The sequence below is a fragment of the Temnothorax longispinosus genome, chromosome 9 (assembly GCF_030848805.1).
Source record: "Temnothorax longispinosus isolate EJ_2023e chromosome 9, Tlon_JGU_v1, whole genome shotgun sequence".
Classification (NCBI taxonomy): Eukaryota; Metazoa; Arthropoda; class Insecta; order Hymenoptera; family Formicidae; genus Temnothorax; species Temnothorax longispinosus.
This window is the reverse complement of record NC_092366.1, coordinates 5,441,271-5,458,347: the sequence shown is the minus strand read 5'-3', so window position 1 is coordinate 5,458,347 and position 17,077 is coordinate 5,441,271. Positions and strand designations below refer to the sequence as shown.

The 17,077-nt window shown below is 44.0% G+C and overlaps 2 protein-coding genes across 2 annotated transcripts; one reads left to right on the top strand and one right to left on the bottom strand.

Moving 5' to 3' along the window:
* The first annotated feature begins 10,092 nt into the window (after nt 1–10,092).
* Drk (growth factor receptor-bound protein 2 drk) lies at nt 10,093–14,368 on the top strand. The gene is made up of 6 exons (XM_071789003.1): nt 10,093–10,847; nt 12,109–12,206; nt 12,381–12,500; nt 12,715–12,880; nt 13,055–13,228; nt 13,540–14,368. The coding sequence occupies exons 1-5, from the start codon at nt 10,770–10,772 to the stop codon at nt 13,226–13,228; spliced, it is 636 nt and encodes a 211-aa protein (XP_071645104.1). The 5' UTR covers nt 10,093–10,769; the 3' UTR covers nt 13,540–14,368.
* Nucleotides 14,369–15,348: 980 nt separating this feature from the next.
* Rpb5 (DNA-directed RNA polymerases I, II, and III subunit Rpb5) lies at nt 15,349–16,968 on the bottom strand. Its single transcript, XM_071789005.1, has 3 exons — nt 16,813–16,968; nt 16,413–16,728; nt 15,349–15,996 (listed from the first exon to the last, which is right to left on the bottom strand). Exons 2-3 carry the CDS (start codon nt 16,715–16,717, stop codon nt 15,666–15,668), a joined length of 636 nt encoding a protein of 211 aa, XP_071645106.1. The 5' UTR covers nt 16,718–16,728; nt 16,813–16,968; the 3' UTR covers nt 15,349–15,665.
* Between the last annotated feature and the right edge of the window lie 109 nt (nt 16,969–17,077).

Below are 17,077 nucleotides of genomic sequence, written 5' to 3'. Positions count from 1 at the left end.
GAGGTTCCGATACTCGCAACGATAATCGTATCGCAAAGAGCTCGATCGTACAAAATTTGCGCGCGACAATCGTCCGTATATTCGACAGTATTCTATGGCAATTTTTATTTTCACTTATTTTACAGTATACACAGTATGACCTATCTTTAAAACAAAATTATCAATTTCTCGGTGAGAGACTATCATTAAGAAATTATACCTTTTTTAGAAAAAAATCGCTAGTTCATGCGTGAAAAAACTATTATTATTGAAAGACTGTCGTACAAAATAATTTTTATGTACTCAATCAAAAATAATTGTGCATTGCAACATAAATGGCGTCGATTTCCGCAAGAAGAACGTTTAATAAGTGTTGTTTAATTAAAATCCTACACGTGAGATCGTTTGAGATATGTGAGAAATTATTCCTTACGATCATACTTGTGCAATTTCGACGTATCGCGCGGCCAGTACCGTCGCAAAGTGCGCGGTTCTTATCTGCGGTAATTCTCGGACGGAGGAAAACGCGCCAGCGAGTTATAGATTGCACGGTATCGCGGGCTAAGCGACGGCGGCAGCGGCGGCGCGGCGGCGGCGATGACGGAGTCGGAGAGCGAAGCAGTTCGCCTTGGTCGAGCTGCGAAACACGGCTCGGCGCGAGAGCGAGCGACGGAATGGAGCGGCTCTTCTATACGCCACGGAAGGCTCGGAAACGCCGCGCGTTAAATATCTGTCGGCGCAATGCCGCGATTATATTAATGCAATATTATATAAATTGCATCAATAATAAACGCGCGGTAATAATATAATGTTATTACCATTATCAGTCATTAATGTTATTTACCCTATCGCGATATTATTAATATTGTTAATATCGCGCTTGCTTGCATGTTTACGTATTGTTTATTATTATAAATGTACATTTCGAGAGGCAAATCCCGGGGCGAAAACGGGTATGGAAACTATTCAACGCTCTCTTCCAAATATAGAAGATATAAATTGAAAGGAGGGCGATTGATTTTTATTTTCAATAGCCGGGAAAAATTGACGGATTTATTAATGGATTGGAGAGTCGAGATTTATTGATTAACGCCCATTGAGTTTCGACGCTATTAATAGATAATGCTTTGTTCTTTAATGTTTAATGTAGGTACATTAAATCTTAAATTTAACGCGTGCAACACGAAATTTCTTATTTCTTACATGAAGATCACTTCACGGGTCGTCAACAAGTTATTTTTTAAATCTCGACGCAACGTTGTGCTGAAAGTAAATCATACTTTTGCACCATGATTACCAATTATAAAATACGATTTTATTTATTATAAATTATATCATTTCTCCCGAGTTAACAAACTTTCCATGATCTGATAATCTAATTTTTCTTTGAAACGTTGCAACGCGAAACTTTGAGAGGGAATCTACATCAATGGAAATGAGAGTACTTCATTAATTTTTTTCCTTGATGTTATTATTACTATCATAAACGTTAATTCCCGTATAACGCAGATTATCTTATCGCGTAGATAAAAAAAAAAGCCGCGTACGTCGTACGACGTGAGACGCGCGCGACGAATGGCCGGCCGGTACGTCCGCGTGCATCCTTTCCGCGATTTAAGGCCTCCCGCGATAAGATTGTCATTCATGCATCGTGAATCAGGGACTTTATTTTTAGACCGGCGTCTGAATGAAAGTGGAGTAACCCGTCGTAGTACAACAAGAATAGAAGGAGAATAAGAGAGGAGAACGCGGAGGGGGAGCGAGGAAGCGAGGGGAGAACGGAGCGGTCGCAGGGGGGCGGCTGGGGGGGAAACAGGGGGGCAAGGGTGGCAGACGCTTCTGCCGGGATCCGCGAGTAAATCGTAGTAGATCTTCCGCACACGTGACTCTCGTCGCCCCCTTTTTCCCCCCTCGCCTGGCCGCCGCCGTTGCCGCGCGCCCCCCCGCATGGCGCGCCCCTTCCGTCGCCGCCTCGTCTTTCGTTCCGTCGAACGTGGACACGCGAGACACGCAGCCAGACGTACGCACGTGCGCACTCGGACACGTTCGGTTTCGTTGGTAAACGAAACCGAACGACGGGGGGGAGTTCACGGGTGGCGGCGGCGATACATGAAATGATCGACGAGTGACGTATGACGACGACGGCGACGGCGACGGCGACGGTGACGGCGGTGCGAGTGACGCGCGTGGGAGCCGAAAGCGCTAATATATGCATACATCGTGCGTGTATGTGTATGTGTGTGCAGATATGTCCGCGGCTCTGTAATGTTTAAACAGATAGACATTACGTAATGCGGCGCGGTACGATGATATACACAGTGTCCTAGAAAAGGTACGCTCAAGGTGGCGCGTTGCCACGACGATCCGAACGAGTAGCGTTTACCCCACGGTTCGTTCACCCAGGATCACCGCTTCTTCGATTACGGACACCCGAGGGTGCCCGAGGGTAGATCGCGAAATGATTGTTAGAGCGCTTAACAAGACAGTTGCCTGATGATTGACAGAGTCGACAGTTAGAAGATGGTCCCTGAAAGAGCCCCAATCAGGTCCTTAGGACTTGCAGTTAGACGCGCGGCGAAATGCCGTTTCTCCGTTAATTTAAACTGGAATACAATTAATCTTGACTATTTCTTAATTTATCTCGATTGATCATGCGATCTGGAGGGTCTTCGGACTGTCCTGTCTCACGTTATCAATAATTTGATTCGAAAAAAAACGACCTCGTACGAAGTTCATTTCGCTAATTGCAAGGCGCTTAAGCGCCTTTTATGTTTATATATTTCATCCTTGCCTTGCGGCTTTGGGGATGGACTTTTGTACAATACAATGTTAAGCACTTTTTACACGAAACGTGGCTTCCTACATGTCTTTGAAGTACTTATAATTTTAACGACTGGCGTAAAAGTATAGGCTGCCTCCGAGATGGATAATATATGAATAATGTAGAAAAGAGAAACCTGCAACAGTACAAAATACAGTAATAAGGAATCGTGTATTCAGTACTTTTTCTGCCTTCTGTCTGCGAGAAAACTTGGCGTCATTGCATTAACATTGATATGTAAGAGTTCTTCAATCTAAACCTACCGCGATTTTGGTACAGAAAATAATTATGCTTAATTCTTTTTATAAAAGCCTATTTTCTTTCTTTTTTCTTCTATGTAATTTATAACGAAGATATAGATACTGAAGTAAATGAGATACAGAGATAATAAGTGAAACAGGACTCTTTATGATATACAATCAATTAGAGAGAAGAACGCTACTTATGGTCAGGACTGGATCTTAGCTTAATAATAATAATATTGTGTGAGTTTTATCCTACTTTTTCCAAACTTAGTAAACCCGCCGATTTTCTGTCTTTAGAACACAGCTCCTAATTGGTACAGTAAATCCACATATTTAAATTAATAATCGATTTAAATTTTGATAATAACGTAAGCGGGGTAAGACTTATGTCCATTTCTATCAATGCAGATAAACTTTAATCTCTAACGAAGAGTCTAACTTTTTCTACTTACAAGAATTGAAAAAGGATAAAAAGAAAGTCAAACCGAGATTAAAATTAATCTACATTGATAGAAATGGACATTTATAGGCAGTAACCGAATCGATCACAGTCAAGAATTGTCGAAAACACAAATGTTACCGTTTTAAATCTCTCGGGTTGCGATTCGCGATTCGTTCACTGCTTACGTTTTTCTGCGTGAGAAGCGCAAAACGAGACCATCCGGCGCGAAATGGCCACACGTGGCTACGACCCCTGCCCCGATCTCTCAGCCCCCCCGCGATGAAAATCGCCGCGACGACGCGATGCGACGTGCGGCGCGTGACTTTTCGGTCACCCCGTACAGCGGCGGAAGAAACACATCCCCGGCGAAACATACGCGCGGTGCAGTGACACGTACGACGCGCGAGCGCGCGATTCAATAAGTGGCAGGCAGGGATCATTGACACCGGCGGCGTTGGCGCCCGCGCGGGGAAAGGGGGGGCCGCGAAGGTTGTACTACGATGTTTACGGTTTAATTCGAGATATACTCGAAATGTCACGTGTGCACGCGCGGCGCGTCGCGCACACACCGCACCGTGCACCGCCGGGAAATGCCGGGAAAGGCGGACGAGGTGGCAAGGGGTCGGGGTCGGGCACGGGCGGGGCGGCCGAGGGGGATCGAGGGGTGCGAAGATCGACGATGCCGTCGCGGTCGCACGCGGAGAGTGACTCATCGCTGTTACGCGCGCGGCGTTTGCCCCCTCGCCCTCTTCCCTTTCCCCCCGCTCTCGTCCTGCCCTCCCTTTCGTCGTCTCTCTCGTCGACGACACGCGGATCTATCGGTCGCGGGTTCTATCAACTGGGTCAGTACTGCGCTCGCCCACTCGCTCCCCTTGGTCCCGAGACCCGAGACGATACCAAGAGATCGCGGCAGAGTTGCGACTCGCGACGATTGCAAGTGTGCGAGGCGCGGCAAAGCGGGCGAAGTTGACGAGACTGAGATCTTCAGGCTGCGGTCGTCGGATCGAGCTAGATCAAGGAAGGATTGACGCGCGATCCCGATATCTGGGATACCAAGGCCCGCATTCTTACGGCGATTAAATTCAATTTTCATTGATTCTCGCTCGATTGGTCGATTGTAAACATATATTTCTGGTACTTAATTCTTAACAGACTTACAAATAGGTTGATCTTCGTGTAACTATTATCCCACGTGTGTTACCTTCGAGCTGAATTCCCAAAACAAATATAGGTCGAACGTGTCTTCATATACGCTTTGTGCGTTTCGATTATTCCCCCATTAACTCGAGGATAGAACCATGACGTTCACTAATCGCTCCTGGAAACGAGCCGAGTTCGTTTCAGTCAAAGACACCGTAGGTTTTACGGCTGCTCGCAAAATCGGAATTGAGGATCAATTTCATTTGTGTGCTGTTAGAAGCTAAGTAAAGGGATTCAAAATTAATTCGGACGAGGTACTTTTAAAATCAATAAATTAATTTAAAAGGTAATGTATATTTAATATAGAGCTCATGTTTATATACATTTAACAGCTCTCGCAGAAAGTTATTTTAAAAAATGTATAAAAGCCGTTTATTATTATTGGATAATAATTATTAGATTGCCACAATGAGAGTTTCAAGATCAACTATCGCATTCATTGGATATCAATCCATTTATAGGATATTTAAAATTCGCAGACTTGAGGATCCTTGAATTCTTCGTTTCTGATGTCGCCGCAGACCAGAGTCTTTAGTCAGTGGATACTTAGAGTTGCTATTCTTATACTGTCCGAAGCACATTCTGTAGAAAATTTTTACTATCGAGAAACTTCTTTCTGTAGAAAACGCGTTCCTCCCATGCTCGTTTCTATCAACGTAGATTAATCTTGGTCTCGGTTTAACTTGCTTTTTATCTTTTTCTAGTTCTAAGAATGAAAAAAGAGATAAAAGATAAGTCGAAGCGAGATTAAAGTTAATCTACGTTGATAGAAAGGACGTTATACGCGTAGAGTCGAGACTGAGAGGACGGGCGACGTTTATTTTGACGTTCGGTCGTCATTCGGGAGAGGAGGCGAAGAAGAACCGCCGTGCCCGCGGCGGTGGTTTAAAAATGATGCGAACGCGACACGCTCTCACGCGACGTGCGTGCGTATCATATGCGTGCGAGAGTTCGCATCGTCACGATGTGTGTCGCAAGTCGCGCAACTCGGCTCCTATACGTTACAACCGCGAAGTTTTATGGGTTCTTACGGCAATACGCACGGCCTCCCCTGCCCGACGAGCCAATCGTACAATAAATGAGGGAAATTCGAGGATTAAAAAAATCTCAAGATCGTTTAGTTTTAAATTGATCGACCGTTCGCCTCATTTCTACGGAAAGTTGAGAATTGCAGAAAACGTGCTTTAAATCGAAATCAAATCTACGATAACGAGAAAATGCGCGAGAGACCTGCATCATTAATGTAATGCATCCTTAATGATTTTTTTCAGCGTTTTTTAAAACACTTCTCTTCGCTGTTTAAAATAAAATTCTTTATAAAAGTTATACCCTGTGATATTTATTAAAAAAAAAACTGTAATATAATAATGTGCCTGTTTATAATGTGTCAGCTTTAATTGGTGTCGGTTTCAGAAAAGTAAATTGGGTTTCTCCGGGAGCACCATATCTCTATGCTGCGTCCTACCACAAAGATAGCGATAATCAATTCTAAACATTTGTGAGTAACGCAAGATAGGAGGGCGGCGTTCGCGATCTTTTTTTTTTATTGCGGATAAGGGTCTTTTTACCCTTTATTACATACGTGTTTACGCGTGTTATATTCATGCATATTATAAATATGGAATTTTTTATTCGACGAGTGCCCTGCGCTGCACCTCAATGAGCCGCAAACGACCGAACGGCACGAATACGTCGGATCCGACGAAGGAAAAAGCGAAGAAGAAAAAAACCACGGAGATTCGCTTGTCCCGGTCGTCGAGATTCGCGTTGTTCGCGACGCGAGGACCCACGTCCCATGTTGGAGCCTTGCGTCAGCCTGGAACGCCTGGCATCAGAGGAAAAACACATTAGCTGGCGTGTTTCCAGAACGATCCGCGAGAGGTCGGCGCCTCACGGGCCGCCGTCTCCACACACCACACCACACACACACACAACACGCGCACGCACACACACACACACACACACACACACACGCGCGCGCGCGCGCGCGCGCTGCATTCCGAGAACGCGGCCAGGTCGCGCCGTCGCCGTCGCCGTCGCCGCTGCCGACGGGTTTGATGACGTAAGAGAATAAAAGCAGCGCAAAAGACTCGCTGGTTCATTAGCGCGAGCCGCACGGCCGTCCCCCGGGCTGGCCGATCGCGCGGCGCGGCGGCCGCAATCTTTGTCCTTTGACTCCGGGCGAATGTTTGCGCCCGGAATCGCATCGCCGTCGTCGCCGTCGCCGCGCTGAATTATTCACCGGGCTCGTTCAGCGCGTTTCCCCGGAACGCGCGCGCACACGCGTCTCTCCGCGTATAACTCCGACTCCTCGAATTTTACGATCGCGTCAACCGCCCCGCGCGGCGGATTTTCGAGATCCGGGATGGCCGGATATAGGCGTCCGCGAGTGGACATTCTAGAATTATAAATAAAGCAAACGGACTGACCTGAGGGGGATCTTGTTTTTTTTCCAAATGTCCGAGAGTTCGTCCTCTTTGCACGAGCGAGCGCCGTTCGATACGCTCGATTTCCGTTGAGCGGATAAATACGTAATTTAGGAGAGTCATTACTGGGAACTGTCGCGAGGGCCGTTGCCCTTAATTTCTCCCTAAATTAGGCGTTTAGAAACAGATTAAAACTCGCGGCTTTGTTTTAGAGTCGAGCGCGTTTTAAGTCGTGAAAATTTGCACGTCTCGCGTAGCACGTTCCCGGGTGTTCGTTAAGTTTTTGCAACGTGACGCGAGATTATATTGCAGCTGCACCTGGCCTCTACCTGCGCGCAGGTGCTTAGGAAAGCCTCGCGACGACGGCGTTTCTCCCGCGCGCGTGTGGACCTTTTTGTTTTACGGAATAACTCACAAAGAACATTCGCACCTGGCAAGTGCGTCCTATTTACAAAAGCTCTGTTTTCCCACTCGGCCACGTACACGAGCGAAAACAGATTTGTCTCGCCGGCTCGTTTCGCCCCGTCCACTCCTCGCTCGTCTTAGTTTATTCATTTCACGGGGAATTATGGATCTGGACGTTCTTAAAGACGGTGTATATCGAACGATGTATATTACGCGAAGAAACTTGAACATTCTCGCGAGGTGATTTTTTTTCATCGCGATTTTTTTTTATACAGAAAGAAAAAACTCTCGGCTTCGCGATTTTCATTACCGTGCTCGGGAAACGATAATTTAAATTGACTTCCGGATTCTTTCGCGCGAATCTTAGGGAAGTTTAGGAATATCTCGCGATAAAAAGTCGCCGAGCGACAATCTACATATATCATCAAGGATAATAAGCTCCGCGAGGAATTTAAATAACAGAACAGGAGCTTCGTAAATTACGTTCCGCTTGAATCCTCGACCTGAGAGACCTGAGAGAGGTAGAGCTGAGAGCTCCCACCGATCTGTTTAAAATGCTTTACGAATCGAAGCGAGGATTCTTTATATCGTCCAAAAAAATCATAGATTAGAACGCGTAAAATAAATTGTCTCCGAATTCGCGATTCTGCGACGAGGATCGATTCTCGAAAGGTAAACTCGGCGGAAGCATGGGATTTTCAGGAACGCCGAGGCTCTCGCGATATACGTGCTCGGCCGTCCAAGGACTCATCGGACATCCGCGACCGAAAACACGGCCGGCGGGTTTGCACGAGGAACGCGAGACGAGTGCCGAGTGCCTATACGTAAGCGATATGTGGACGACGGGCTTACGCCCGCCTGCATTTCTGTCTCCCTTCCCCATCTCTCCGACGACGGAGGGCGGAGGAGGCTGCGGGAACGGCCGGAGCCGGGGAAGGAGAAGGGGGGGGAGGGGCGAAAAACACCTGTTACGGACTTCCGTAAACACGAGGTGTTCTGTTTATTTTCGTACTACGTCGCCCGTTTCGTACTACATTAGAATCGTTCATTGTCACGTCACGCGGATTGTCCCGCTCGGCCTTGCCGACCGTCGCGGCGAGCGCCGACTAGATGGCGCCACCTCCCGACTCGACGGACGCTCGTTCGATATTTTCAATATATGAAAGAAAAGGTTGATATATTATTGTAAAATTACCGTTTATGTTAATTAATACTAAATTTTTTTCTTATATGCCATTGTACAAAATTTTGTGTAAAGAATTTGAATAAAGAGAAAAATATTTAATTGAAATAAACTTGAAGTCTCTGCATGTGCTTTTCTTCGTTTGAACAGTTGTATTATATATATATATTTCAAGAAAATTGTTGCTGTTAAATATGCGATTTTTGTGCGAAGTTAATTTTAAAGTCGGTCAGGCGTGGTTTTTCCTATTGGAAATACAGGATGCGTCATGACGGATCATTAGATCCTTGTGCTCTTTCCTCTCTCTTTCAAGGAGACTTTGAGCTCGGATAATATCGTAGTCGCCTCGTGCGGTTTCGGCTGCCCTCGGCGGCATCAGATTGTACATTTGACTTTGGATAAAGGTTAAAAAACTGGCGTGGAATAAGGCATACCGAGTGTATGCGCATAATCTAGCCGTCGAGGTTCGTTTCGATTAAAATTTTAACGTAACCAGAGTAAGTTTCATAAAAAGAGCGAAGAATCCTTGAAAGAGATATCAGAAACGAATTCGTGTAAATCTTGGAAATTTATATCTCTAGTTTTCGCGTTACGTGCGATTTTGTTAAACGCGACGACGGCTATACTGCGTCAGCTCCAAACCTAAGGAGAAATCTATATCCTAGAAAGAATTCCATTCGTTTGTTCGTTCCATCTCGTTTTCACGCGACACAGCCAGAGTTTCTCTATCGCGAACAATTTTCTCGATCCGGGACTCGTGTATATCCGTCTTGACGCAAGTTCCAAGAACTGCTGCTTGCATTTCCTCATAATTTCCCCCCCCCCCCCCCCTTCTCCCTCTGACGTTCGGCTGTCGCTTCTGACGTCACGACGCGATACGACTGACGTAAGCGTCAAAAAACTGCTGAAAATTCGCCACCATTTATGAGACGCGCGTATCGCGCGCAGCACCCTGCGCTGCCCTGCGCATCCCGTCATTCCCGTCCCGTATAGGGTGACGAACGGACCAACGTCACATGACGCATGACGTCACCACGCGTCAGCGCGGCGGTCGAGCGCGCAGGCGACCGAGGACCGAGCGGCGCCGCCGAACTCGGCCGAGTCGAGCCGAGCCCGGCCGAGCGGAGCCGAATCCGGCCGAATGGGACAAGTGTAACGTCTGATAAGACCGTCGCGATAGTACTGGATATAGTACGCGCGATCGCCACTGACAGCTCGCCGTGTACGGTGTACGACGCGTCGCGGACGTGTGGTCGTGTGATTCGCGGGTGATACGGAGACAAATACGATATGCCCTTTAGGAGGCTCTAACTCCAAGGGCTTCGGACGAGGAATCTAATCGAGAGAAAAGGGCTGCGCGTTCGCGAGACGGTGGTGTGCGTGCGTCGGTGCTCACGTGTCGTCAGTTTCGCGCACGCAACGCGACGCACACAGACGTGCGGGGAGTACGGGATCCTTATACCCTTGGACGGACACGGGACACCGCCCGGCCAGTGCTTGGGACAAAGGACGGGCACGTTCGTCGATACCGACCTCCCACACCGTGTCCCTTCTGTCGCTTTTACGCTCCGTCTCGCGTATACTCCGCGCGTACACCGTATATAACTCCTTCCAGCGGCTCTCGAGATATCGTCCCGTCTCGCTCCCACTGAAGAAAACTCGGTATCCAGCCGGGGCCCAGCGAGTTTCGCATCTTTTCTCGGAGCGCTCGTAAAATAAATATACGCGCGTCGCCTCGCGCGCGTGCCGCGCACAACGAGCGCCTTTCCTCTTTCTCTTGTTTTCTTCCTCTCGCCCACCTTTCCCGCCTGCCTCTACATCCCTTCCCCCCCCCTCCCCTCCTCTTCCTTCTCGAGTGCACTCCCTCGGACCCTCGCTCGCGTCGGGACTGTCGGGAGTCGGGACGTAGCGCGGTAGGTAGGCACTCCGCTCTGCGTCTCTCCACGGTGACGGTGACGGTGCGGGGCATCATCGTGTTCGTGTATTAGCGAGCGCCCTCTCGCTCCTTCCAGCAGCAGTCGGCACGTCGTTTCCCGTCGACTCCGCCGTCGTCTCGGGGGGACAGAATATGGAGGCGATAGCGAAGCACGACTTCACGGCGACCGCCGAGGACGAGCTCAGCTTCCGCAGGAGCCAGGTCCTCAAGGTGAGTGAGTATACGAGGGGACGGCGACCCGGGGCCTCGAGCCCCGACCCGTCCCCGTCACCTGGTTCGTCACCCGATGCCTGGCGATCGCGCCGCGTCCCGTCCCGTCCCGTCCCATTTCGTCCCGTCGCGTCGCGTCGCGTCGCGGCGGTCACGAGACCTCCGGCCGATCGGGCCGATCCCGAAACTTCTATCGTCAGCTCCGTCCGTCGGCCGACGGTCCCAGAGACCGAGCGAGGGGATGTTATCATACACGCATACGCGCGGGATGAATCGGCACTCGCTGCGCCCGGAAAGCCGCCGTGTGCCTGACACAAACATCCTATGAATGTCTGTTGCTCGAGGCAGTAACGATTGTTATTGTCTGGAGCAATAACGACGGTGATTGCCGTAAGGATTGAAGAAACGCCGTTGCCGGGCTTGTCCCTCTCAGCTGCGTTTTCCGGCACGCTGTTCTCCTCTTTAAAGAATTCACGTTTCAATGTGTGTATGTGTACACATATATTTCTTTGAGTTTTGAAGATAAATGAAAAAAAGAAGTTGTAGCGAATAGATTGAGATCGTGAATTTGATAATTTTTTACATTCGTTGAAGGCTACTTTTAATTTTGCTTTTTATATGTAAACGTCAAATGACGTCAAATTTTTGATTTAAGAAAAATTATTTTATATTAATTTTTTATTTTATTAAATACTGTTCTCATAAAGTTTAAGAATTTTAACAATTGTTAAAATTTAAACAGACAGGAAAACAATGAAGAAGAATCTCTAAATATTTTCCCTGCAAAATCCGTTCTTAAATTGCAAGTGATGTATATTTTGATTTATCGTGCACTGCAAATATTATTTTTTGGTATTCGATAACAACGTTACGATAGATCCAATTAAAAATTGTAACGTCTTTGAATATTTAGATATTTAGGTCATTGAAAGTTGAAATCATTAGAGATCTTAATTTTTTTAAAGAGAAGACGGTCATTAATAATTTATAGGTAATCATCAATAATTTATGGGCAGTTATCAATCATTTTTATAATAAAAAATTATAATATAACAATCTCATAACATTAATTCTACAATATACTTATAAAAGAGATATGGTTAACTCTCTTTCCTTTTCATTAGCGTCGTAAAGTTACACAGTTTCTACTTTCTACGTCTATCCTAAAATGTCAATGTAAAGATATTAATGTAGCAATATGCGTATTGTTATAAAAATCTAAATTAAATATTATTTCTTACACGTAAACATCCTTTTGCAGATTCTAAACATGGAAGATGACATGAATTGGTATAGGGCTGAATTGGATTCTAGAGAAGGGCTTATACCAAGTAATTATATCGAGATGAAGAGCCACGAGTATGTATTATAAATATTACGTTATATTATAATGTATTTAGATATTAGAGAACAAAATTTAACAGTTTTTGTTTAATAGAGTATATAAATTTCACATAAAATTGCTTTCTCCTTTTTTTTTTAATAGAATTGTACACAATCTTGTATGAAAATTATTTTCTGTGTTTGTTACAGCTGGTATTATGGCAGGATAACTAGAGCGGACGCCGAAAGATTATTGATGAACAAACATGAAGGTGCCTTTCTGATTAGAATCAGCGAAAGCTCTCCTGGTGATTTCTCCTTATCTGTAAAGTGAGTATTTATATTAGATAAATAACATGTGACTGTAGCGATTGAAATTTTTCAACGGATAAAACATTCGGCAGCAGGTTTCAGTAGAAATATCAATTGAATAGGAAATCCTGTCCTAAGTTAAGGGACTTTGCCAACTAGAAGTGATCATTGTTTGATACTGTTATTAATTATTAAAGAAATATGAAATAAAATGATCAATTTATATGTACAGGTGCTCCGACGGTGTGCAACACTTCAAAGTATTAAGAGACGCACAGGGAAAGTTCTTTCTGTGGGTTGTCAAATTCAACAGTCTCAACGAACTAGTGGAGTACCATCGTACAGCATCCGTTTCTCGCTCGCAAGATGTTAAACTGCGCGACATGGTTCCCGAAGAGGTAAAGACTGGAAACAAATTGTCTTCTAAAGTAGAATGTCTCAGTCGTAGGAAATATTTGAACGTATTAATAAAAGTATATATTTTTTTCTTTTTTACCTATATTTATCCATGTACCAATTTTGATTATCTTTGATTAATATATCACAACGTAAAACCAATTTGTCATTTTCAGTGTTTGGTGCAAGCGCTCTATGATTTCGCTCCGCAAGAGCCTGGCGAGTTGGAGTTCCGACGAGGGGATGTAATTACTGTCACAGACCGTACTGATCAGCATTGGTGGCACGGAGAAATCGGTAATAGACGGGGTCTGTTTCCGTCTACCTATGTCACGCCATACCACTCCTAGGTGAGAAATCTGCGCTCATTGTGCAATTATTTCTATCTATTTCTACCTATTTGTAAATTTTAATATAAATTTCATCTTATTGGCTAATAAATTCCTTACAATTATGTAAAAAATTATGCGCGCCAAATGAGATATAAAGGAAAAAAGTTTACTCGAGAATATTAAGCGCGATTTCAAAAGAGAACACATCATTGTTATGCAGTAAGAAATAACATTTTACGTTTTCTATACTTGCCTTTTCCTATTATTAATATATCTTTGTATTCATGTATATCACTCTCATTTAGACTTATTGATGTATAATTTTTCAGGCCTCATATGGCCGAGCGCACAGAGGCCGTTATTGGGAACAGTGGCCGCCTTATCCCACCTCTATCACCTACAGGATCCGAGTTGCCGCGGATTTGATAAACAATATTTTACAAACCTCACCTATCGAATGGGCCACCAAGGTATACTGGTGGTCTCGCCGAAAAGTCTTCTAAGTAAACACGGCTAAAAATGAATCAAACATACATCCCAACACCAAAATCCTTGAGTAAGAAGAATAAAACGTCGCGTTTTTATTCTAAACGAAGAAAAAGAGAAAGAATCGTCATCGATATCGACATCGAAAAACATCCAAGCACGAAGATACAATGACATCTAGAATTTAAGGACGATTTGACTATTTAAAGATGTTCGACGATATCCGAGGATCCGAAGATCTCTAATGCTGTCCGGGGATCCAAGAATCCAAGAATGCTTTTACGAATGTCTAGGGATGTAAAGATGCCTAAAAGATGCCTAAGGATCTAAGGATTCAAGCATTTATAGAATTCTAACAATTTACACAATGATCCTTTATCTAAGAGTTATCTAAGTATCTATGGATATCCCCCAAGGATCTAAGGGTTTCTCGCGCAGTCTGCACCCACAGTGGGATCGCGTTCGAGGGTGACCGAATATGTATATTTTTGTTTTTCCCCCCCTTTTTTGTAAACCTTTTTGAGGACTCTACCTTTTCTTTATTGCGTAAAGCACAGAACTTCGTAGCATTATTGTGTAATTATTATTAATTATTATCTTTTATGGTTATTATTATTGACTATTAATGTTATGTTACAATTTTATTGATAACAATATATTATATTAATTATGGCCGCGTGTGCTTTGTTTACTTGTGCCCAACGATAACGATTATTCCTTTGGATCGTGAAGTAACGTGCTATATTACTAGCAACGAGTGCTAGCTGAGTGCTGCCGCTTATATAGCACGTTATTTACTTATTGTAACAAATGTAGAACGAGTGATTGGTCGGTCTGCTTGTTCATTAAACGCTATAGCGAATATGCCATCTGGGAAACTTCCTGCTCGTGCGCTTTTAGCTTTATCAGTCGACCGCGATAAACTCTGAAAGCGGAAACTCGCGTTTCAAGATCGATGTCGTTCCGTCGGCTTTAATAACGACGCTCGTCGTTCGCTCCCCTTTTACAAGTAGGATCAAAACGCTAAGATTAAACGTTTAGAGTTGAATAAGGTGAAAAATAGAGATTACGTAGTAGAATTTGAATTCGGGAAGACTTTTTCAAGAATTATTCTTTAAGTTATCCGAGTTTAAGCACGTCTCAGAGCGCAATATCATATCTCTTCGATTACAAAAATGTACAATTATTTAATTGCATTGATAGACTGCTAAAGAGAATCTACGCTTCTGATTCAATTCGCGCAAATTGAATCTTATTAATAAGCAAGAAAAACCAGATAAGAGAGACGGTATATCACGATAAGTCATTCGAAAACGTCTACGAATAAATGCAATTAGACTCGAAAAAAAAAAACGTGTACTATTAATGAAATGTATCACTCGATATACTTTTGGACCAAGCAATGTATAATATTAATAATAACTCGAAATAAATATCCAAGCCAGATGATCGCGAGCGACCCCCGCGAGCCGCGATCTTTTTTGTACGATCGTTGTTTCTGTAATAAACTTAAGCTATATCCTAATATCGATCATAAATGTGAGCTGACAAACCACGCAAACGAAATATACATTTTACGCATGTAATTGCCATACAAGTGCATTAAAATATAAAAAACTATTGGGAAGGAAAGAACGCATTCGGGACACGTGTTTGCATGTGAAAACTGTAATTATTCATTGCTACTTGACTTGTACGATGTACGGATGTTCAAAACACTCGGTGCGAAAGATGGTTTCTTACATAGCGTAATAAATGTACAACCTGCAGTTATTATTAAAACGATGATATATAACGCAGGTACGAGAGACGATGCACCATTATATAAAATGCTGCTATAATAAATGACGAATTTCGAGCTGCAGTGTTCTTTTTTACATTCTAATGAGTAAATTCAATAAATAACATTTCTCTTTTAAATCTGCGAGAGACCTTCACGACTTATTTTCGACACTTTCCCTTTCCCTGCTCAACAAACTAGCCTGTAGGATATGTATCTTCCCGCGGTCTCCGACGGTCTGATTATCTTAACGACTTGTCCACGCTTCAAACCGAAATATCGCGCCACTGGATCGCCAGCTTGTATCCGCATCAGTTGGTTCTCCTTCAGTTTATATCTCGTCAATAGTTCCTCCTTCTCGTCCGGAGTTAGGACAATGTGCTCGGGTACCAATTCATGTTCAGTAATGTTTATCAGCAATTCGGATTCCAGAAACTGTTCCAGTATGTACTTCGGCGCCATGTCTGTCAGCGACTGCTTAGCCGACGGTGTCATGCCTTGCTGGACCACAATGATTGCTCTGTAACGTTGGATAATGATGCCTTATAATCTCTTACAAATGTTAAGGACAAGTAAAACTATGTAAATAAATTACTTGGCATTTTTTAAATGTTGGAAAGATATAAAAATTATGTAATATTAACAGCAATGTACTTATATTGGATCATAATAAGCCTTTCTTTAAACAAATATTGTTCAAATATGAATTATAAAAATAAAATATAATACAAAAATATAAAATATCATGATGAATGATACATGGCACCGTACAAGAGCAGCCAACTCATAGTTGGTGAATCTTGGGTTCAATCTTGTCTCTCTTCTCATACCTCAGAGTTTTATACAAAATCAATTAGAAAGATAAGAAGTGTGAATGAATTGCAACTTATTTTGGGACCCGTATTTCAATCAAAGTATTGTAATGTGGAAAGCAACCTGTGAATCTTCTCCTCCTGCATACGCTGGCAATAGGTCTTGATGGTTTTGATGCCAATTTTCGGTTCGTCGGGGAAGAAAACGAACAGCTGATCCGTAGGATCGTCGTTGTGCGCCACGAGAACGATAAGATCGCTCCTGGCCGGTCTTTTCTCGCTGGGCTTATCCCCGAACTGTTCCTTAAACAGCTCCAGCGTCTGATCCAGCTCGTCCTGGGTGACGAGGTAACCTCTGTCGTGGCACAATTGCATCACGGTTTTCCTGATGCGCCACAATTTATACGTCTCGTCCTCGTCGTCCGCCATTCTTTGTAAATCTAGAAAACCAATTTTTTTATACTGATCAACGAAGCTCGAGAAGTTAATTATTCAATTTTCAAAATAGTGCGAATCAAACCTACCACGAGGGACGCCGCAGTCCGCACAAAACCCAAAACCCAATACCGATTTACCGAACGAATACAAACATTACAAACCAATACATACACAAATATAGTCGTCAACCACGTGACCAATTATTCCAGACGCCGCCCGGAAGTGGCGAACTAAAGCGAGGGAACGAAAGACCGGAAGTCGGCATTGAAAAAATTGAACAAAAAGAAAACTTTAACTTAATTTTTCTTTTCTTTTTTAATTCTAAAGAATTATATCCATTTCTACTAATGT

Excerpts from the sequence above, each read along its gene's own strand:
- Drk (XM_071789003.1), top strand. The coding sequence starts at position 10,770 with ATGGAGGCGATAGCGAAGCACGACTTCACGGCGACCGCCGAGGACGAG. Across the intron at positions 10,848-12,108 it reads GCAGGAGCCAGGTCCTCAAG|ATTCTAAACATGGAAGATGA; the intron begins GTGAGTGAGTAT and ends ATCCTTTTGCAG. Across the intron at positions 12,881-13,054 it reads GCGACATGGTTCCCGAAGAG|TGTTTGGTGCAAGCGCTCTA; the intron begins GTAAAGACTGGA and ends TGTCATTTTCAG.
- Rpb5 (XM_071789005.1), bottom strand. The coding sequence starts at position 16,717 with ATGGCGGACGACGAGGACGAGACGTATAAATTGTGGCGCATCAGGAAA. Across the intron at positions 15,997-16,412 it reads CAGGAGGAGAAGATTCACAG|AGCAATCATTGTGGTCCAGC; the intron begins GTTGCTTTCCAC and ends CCAACGTTACAG.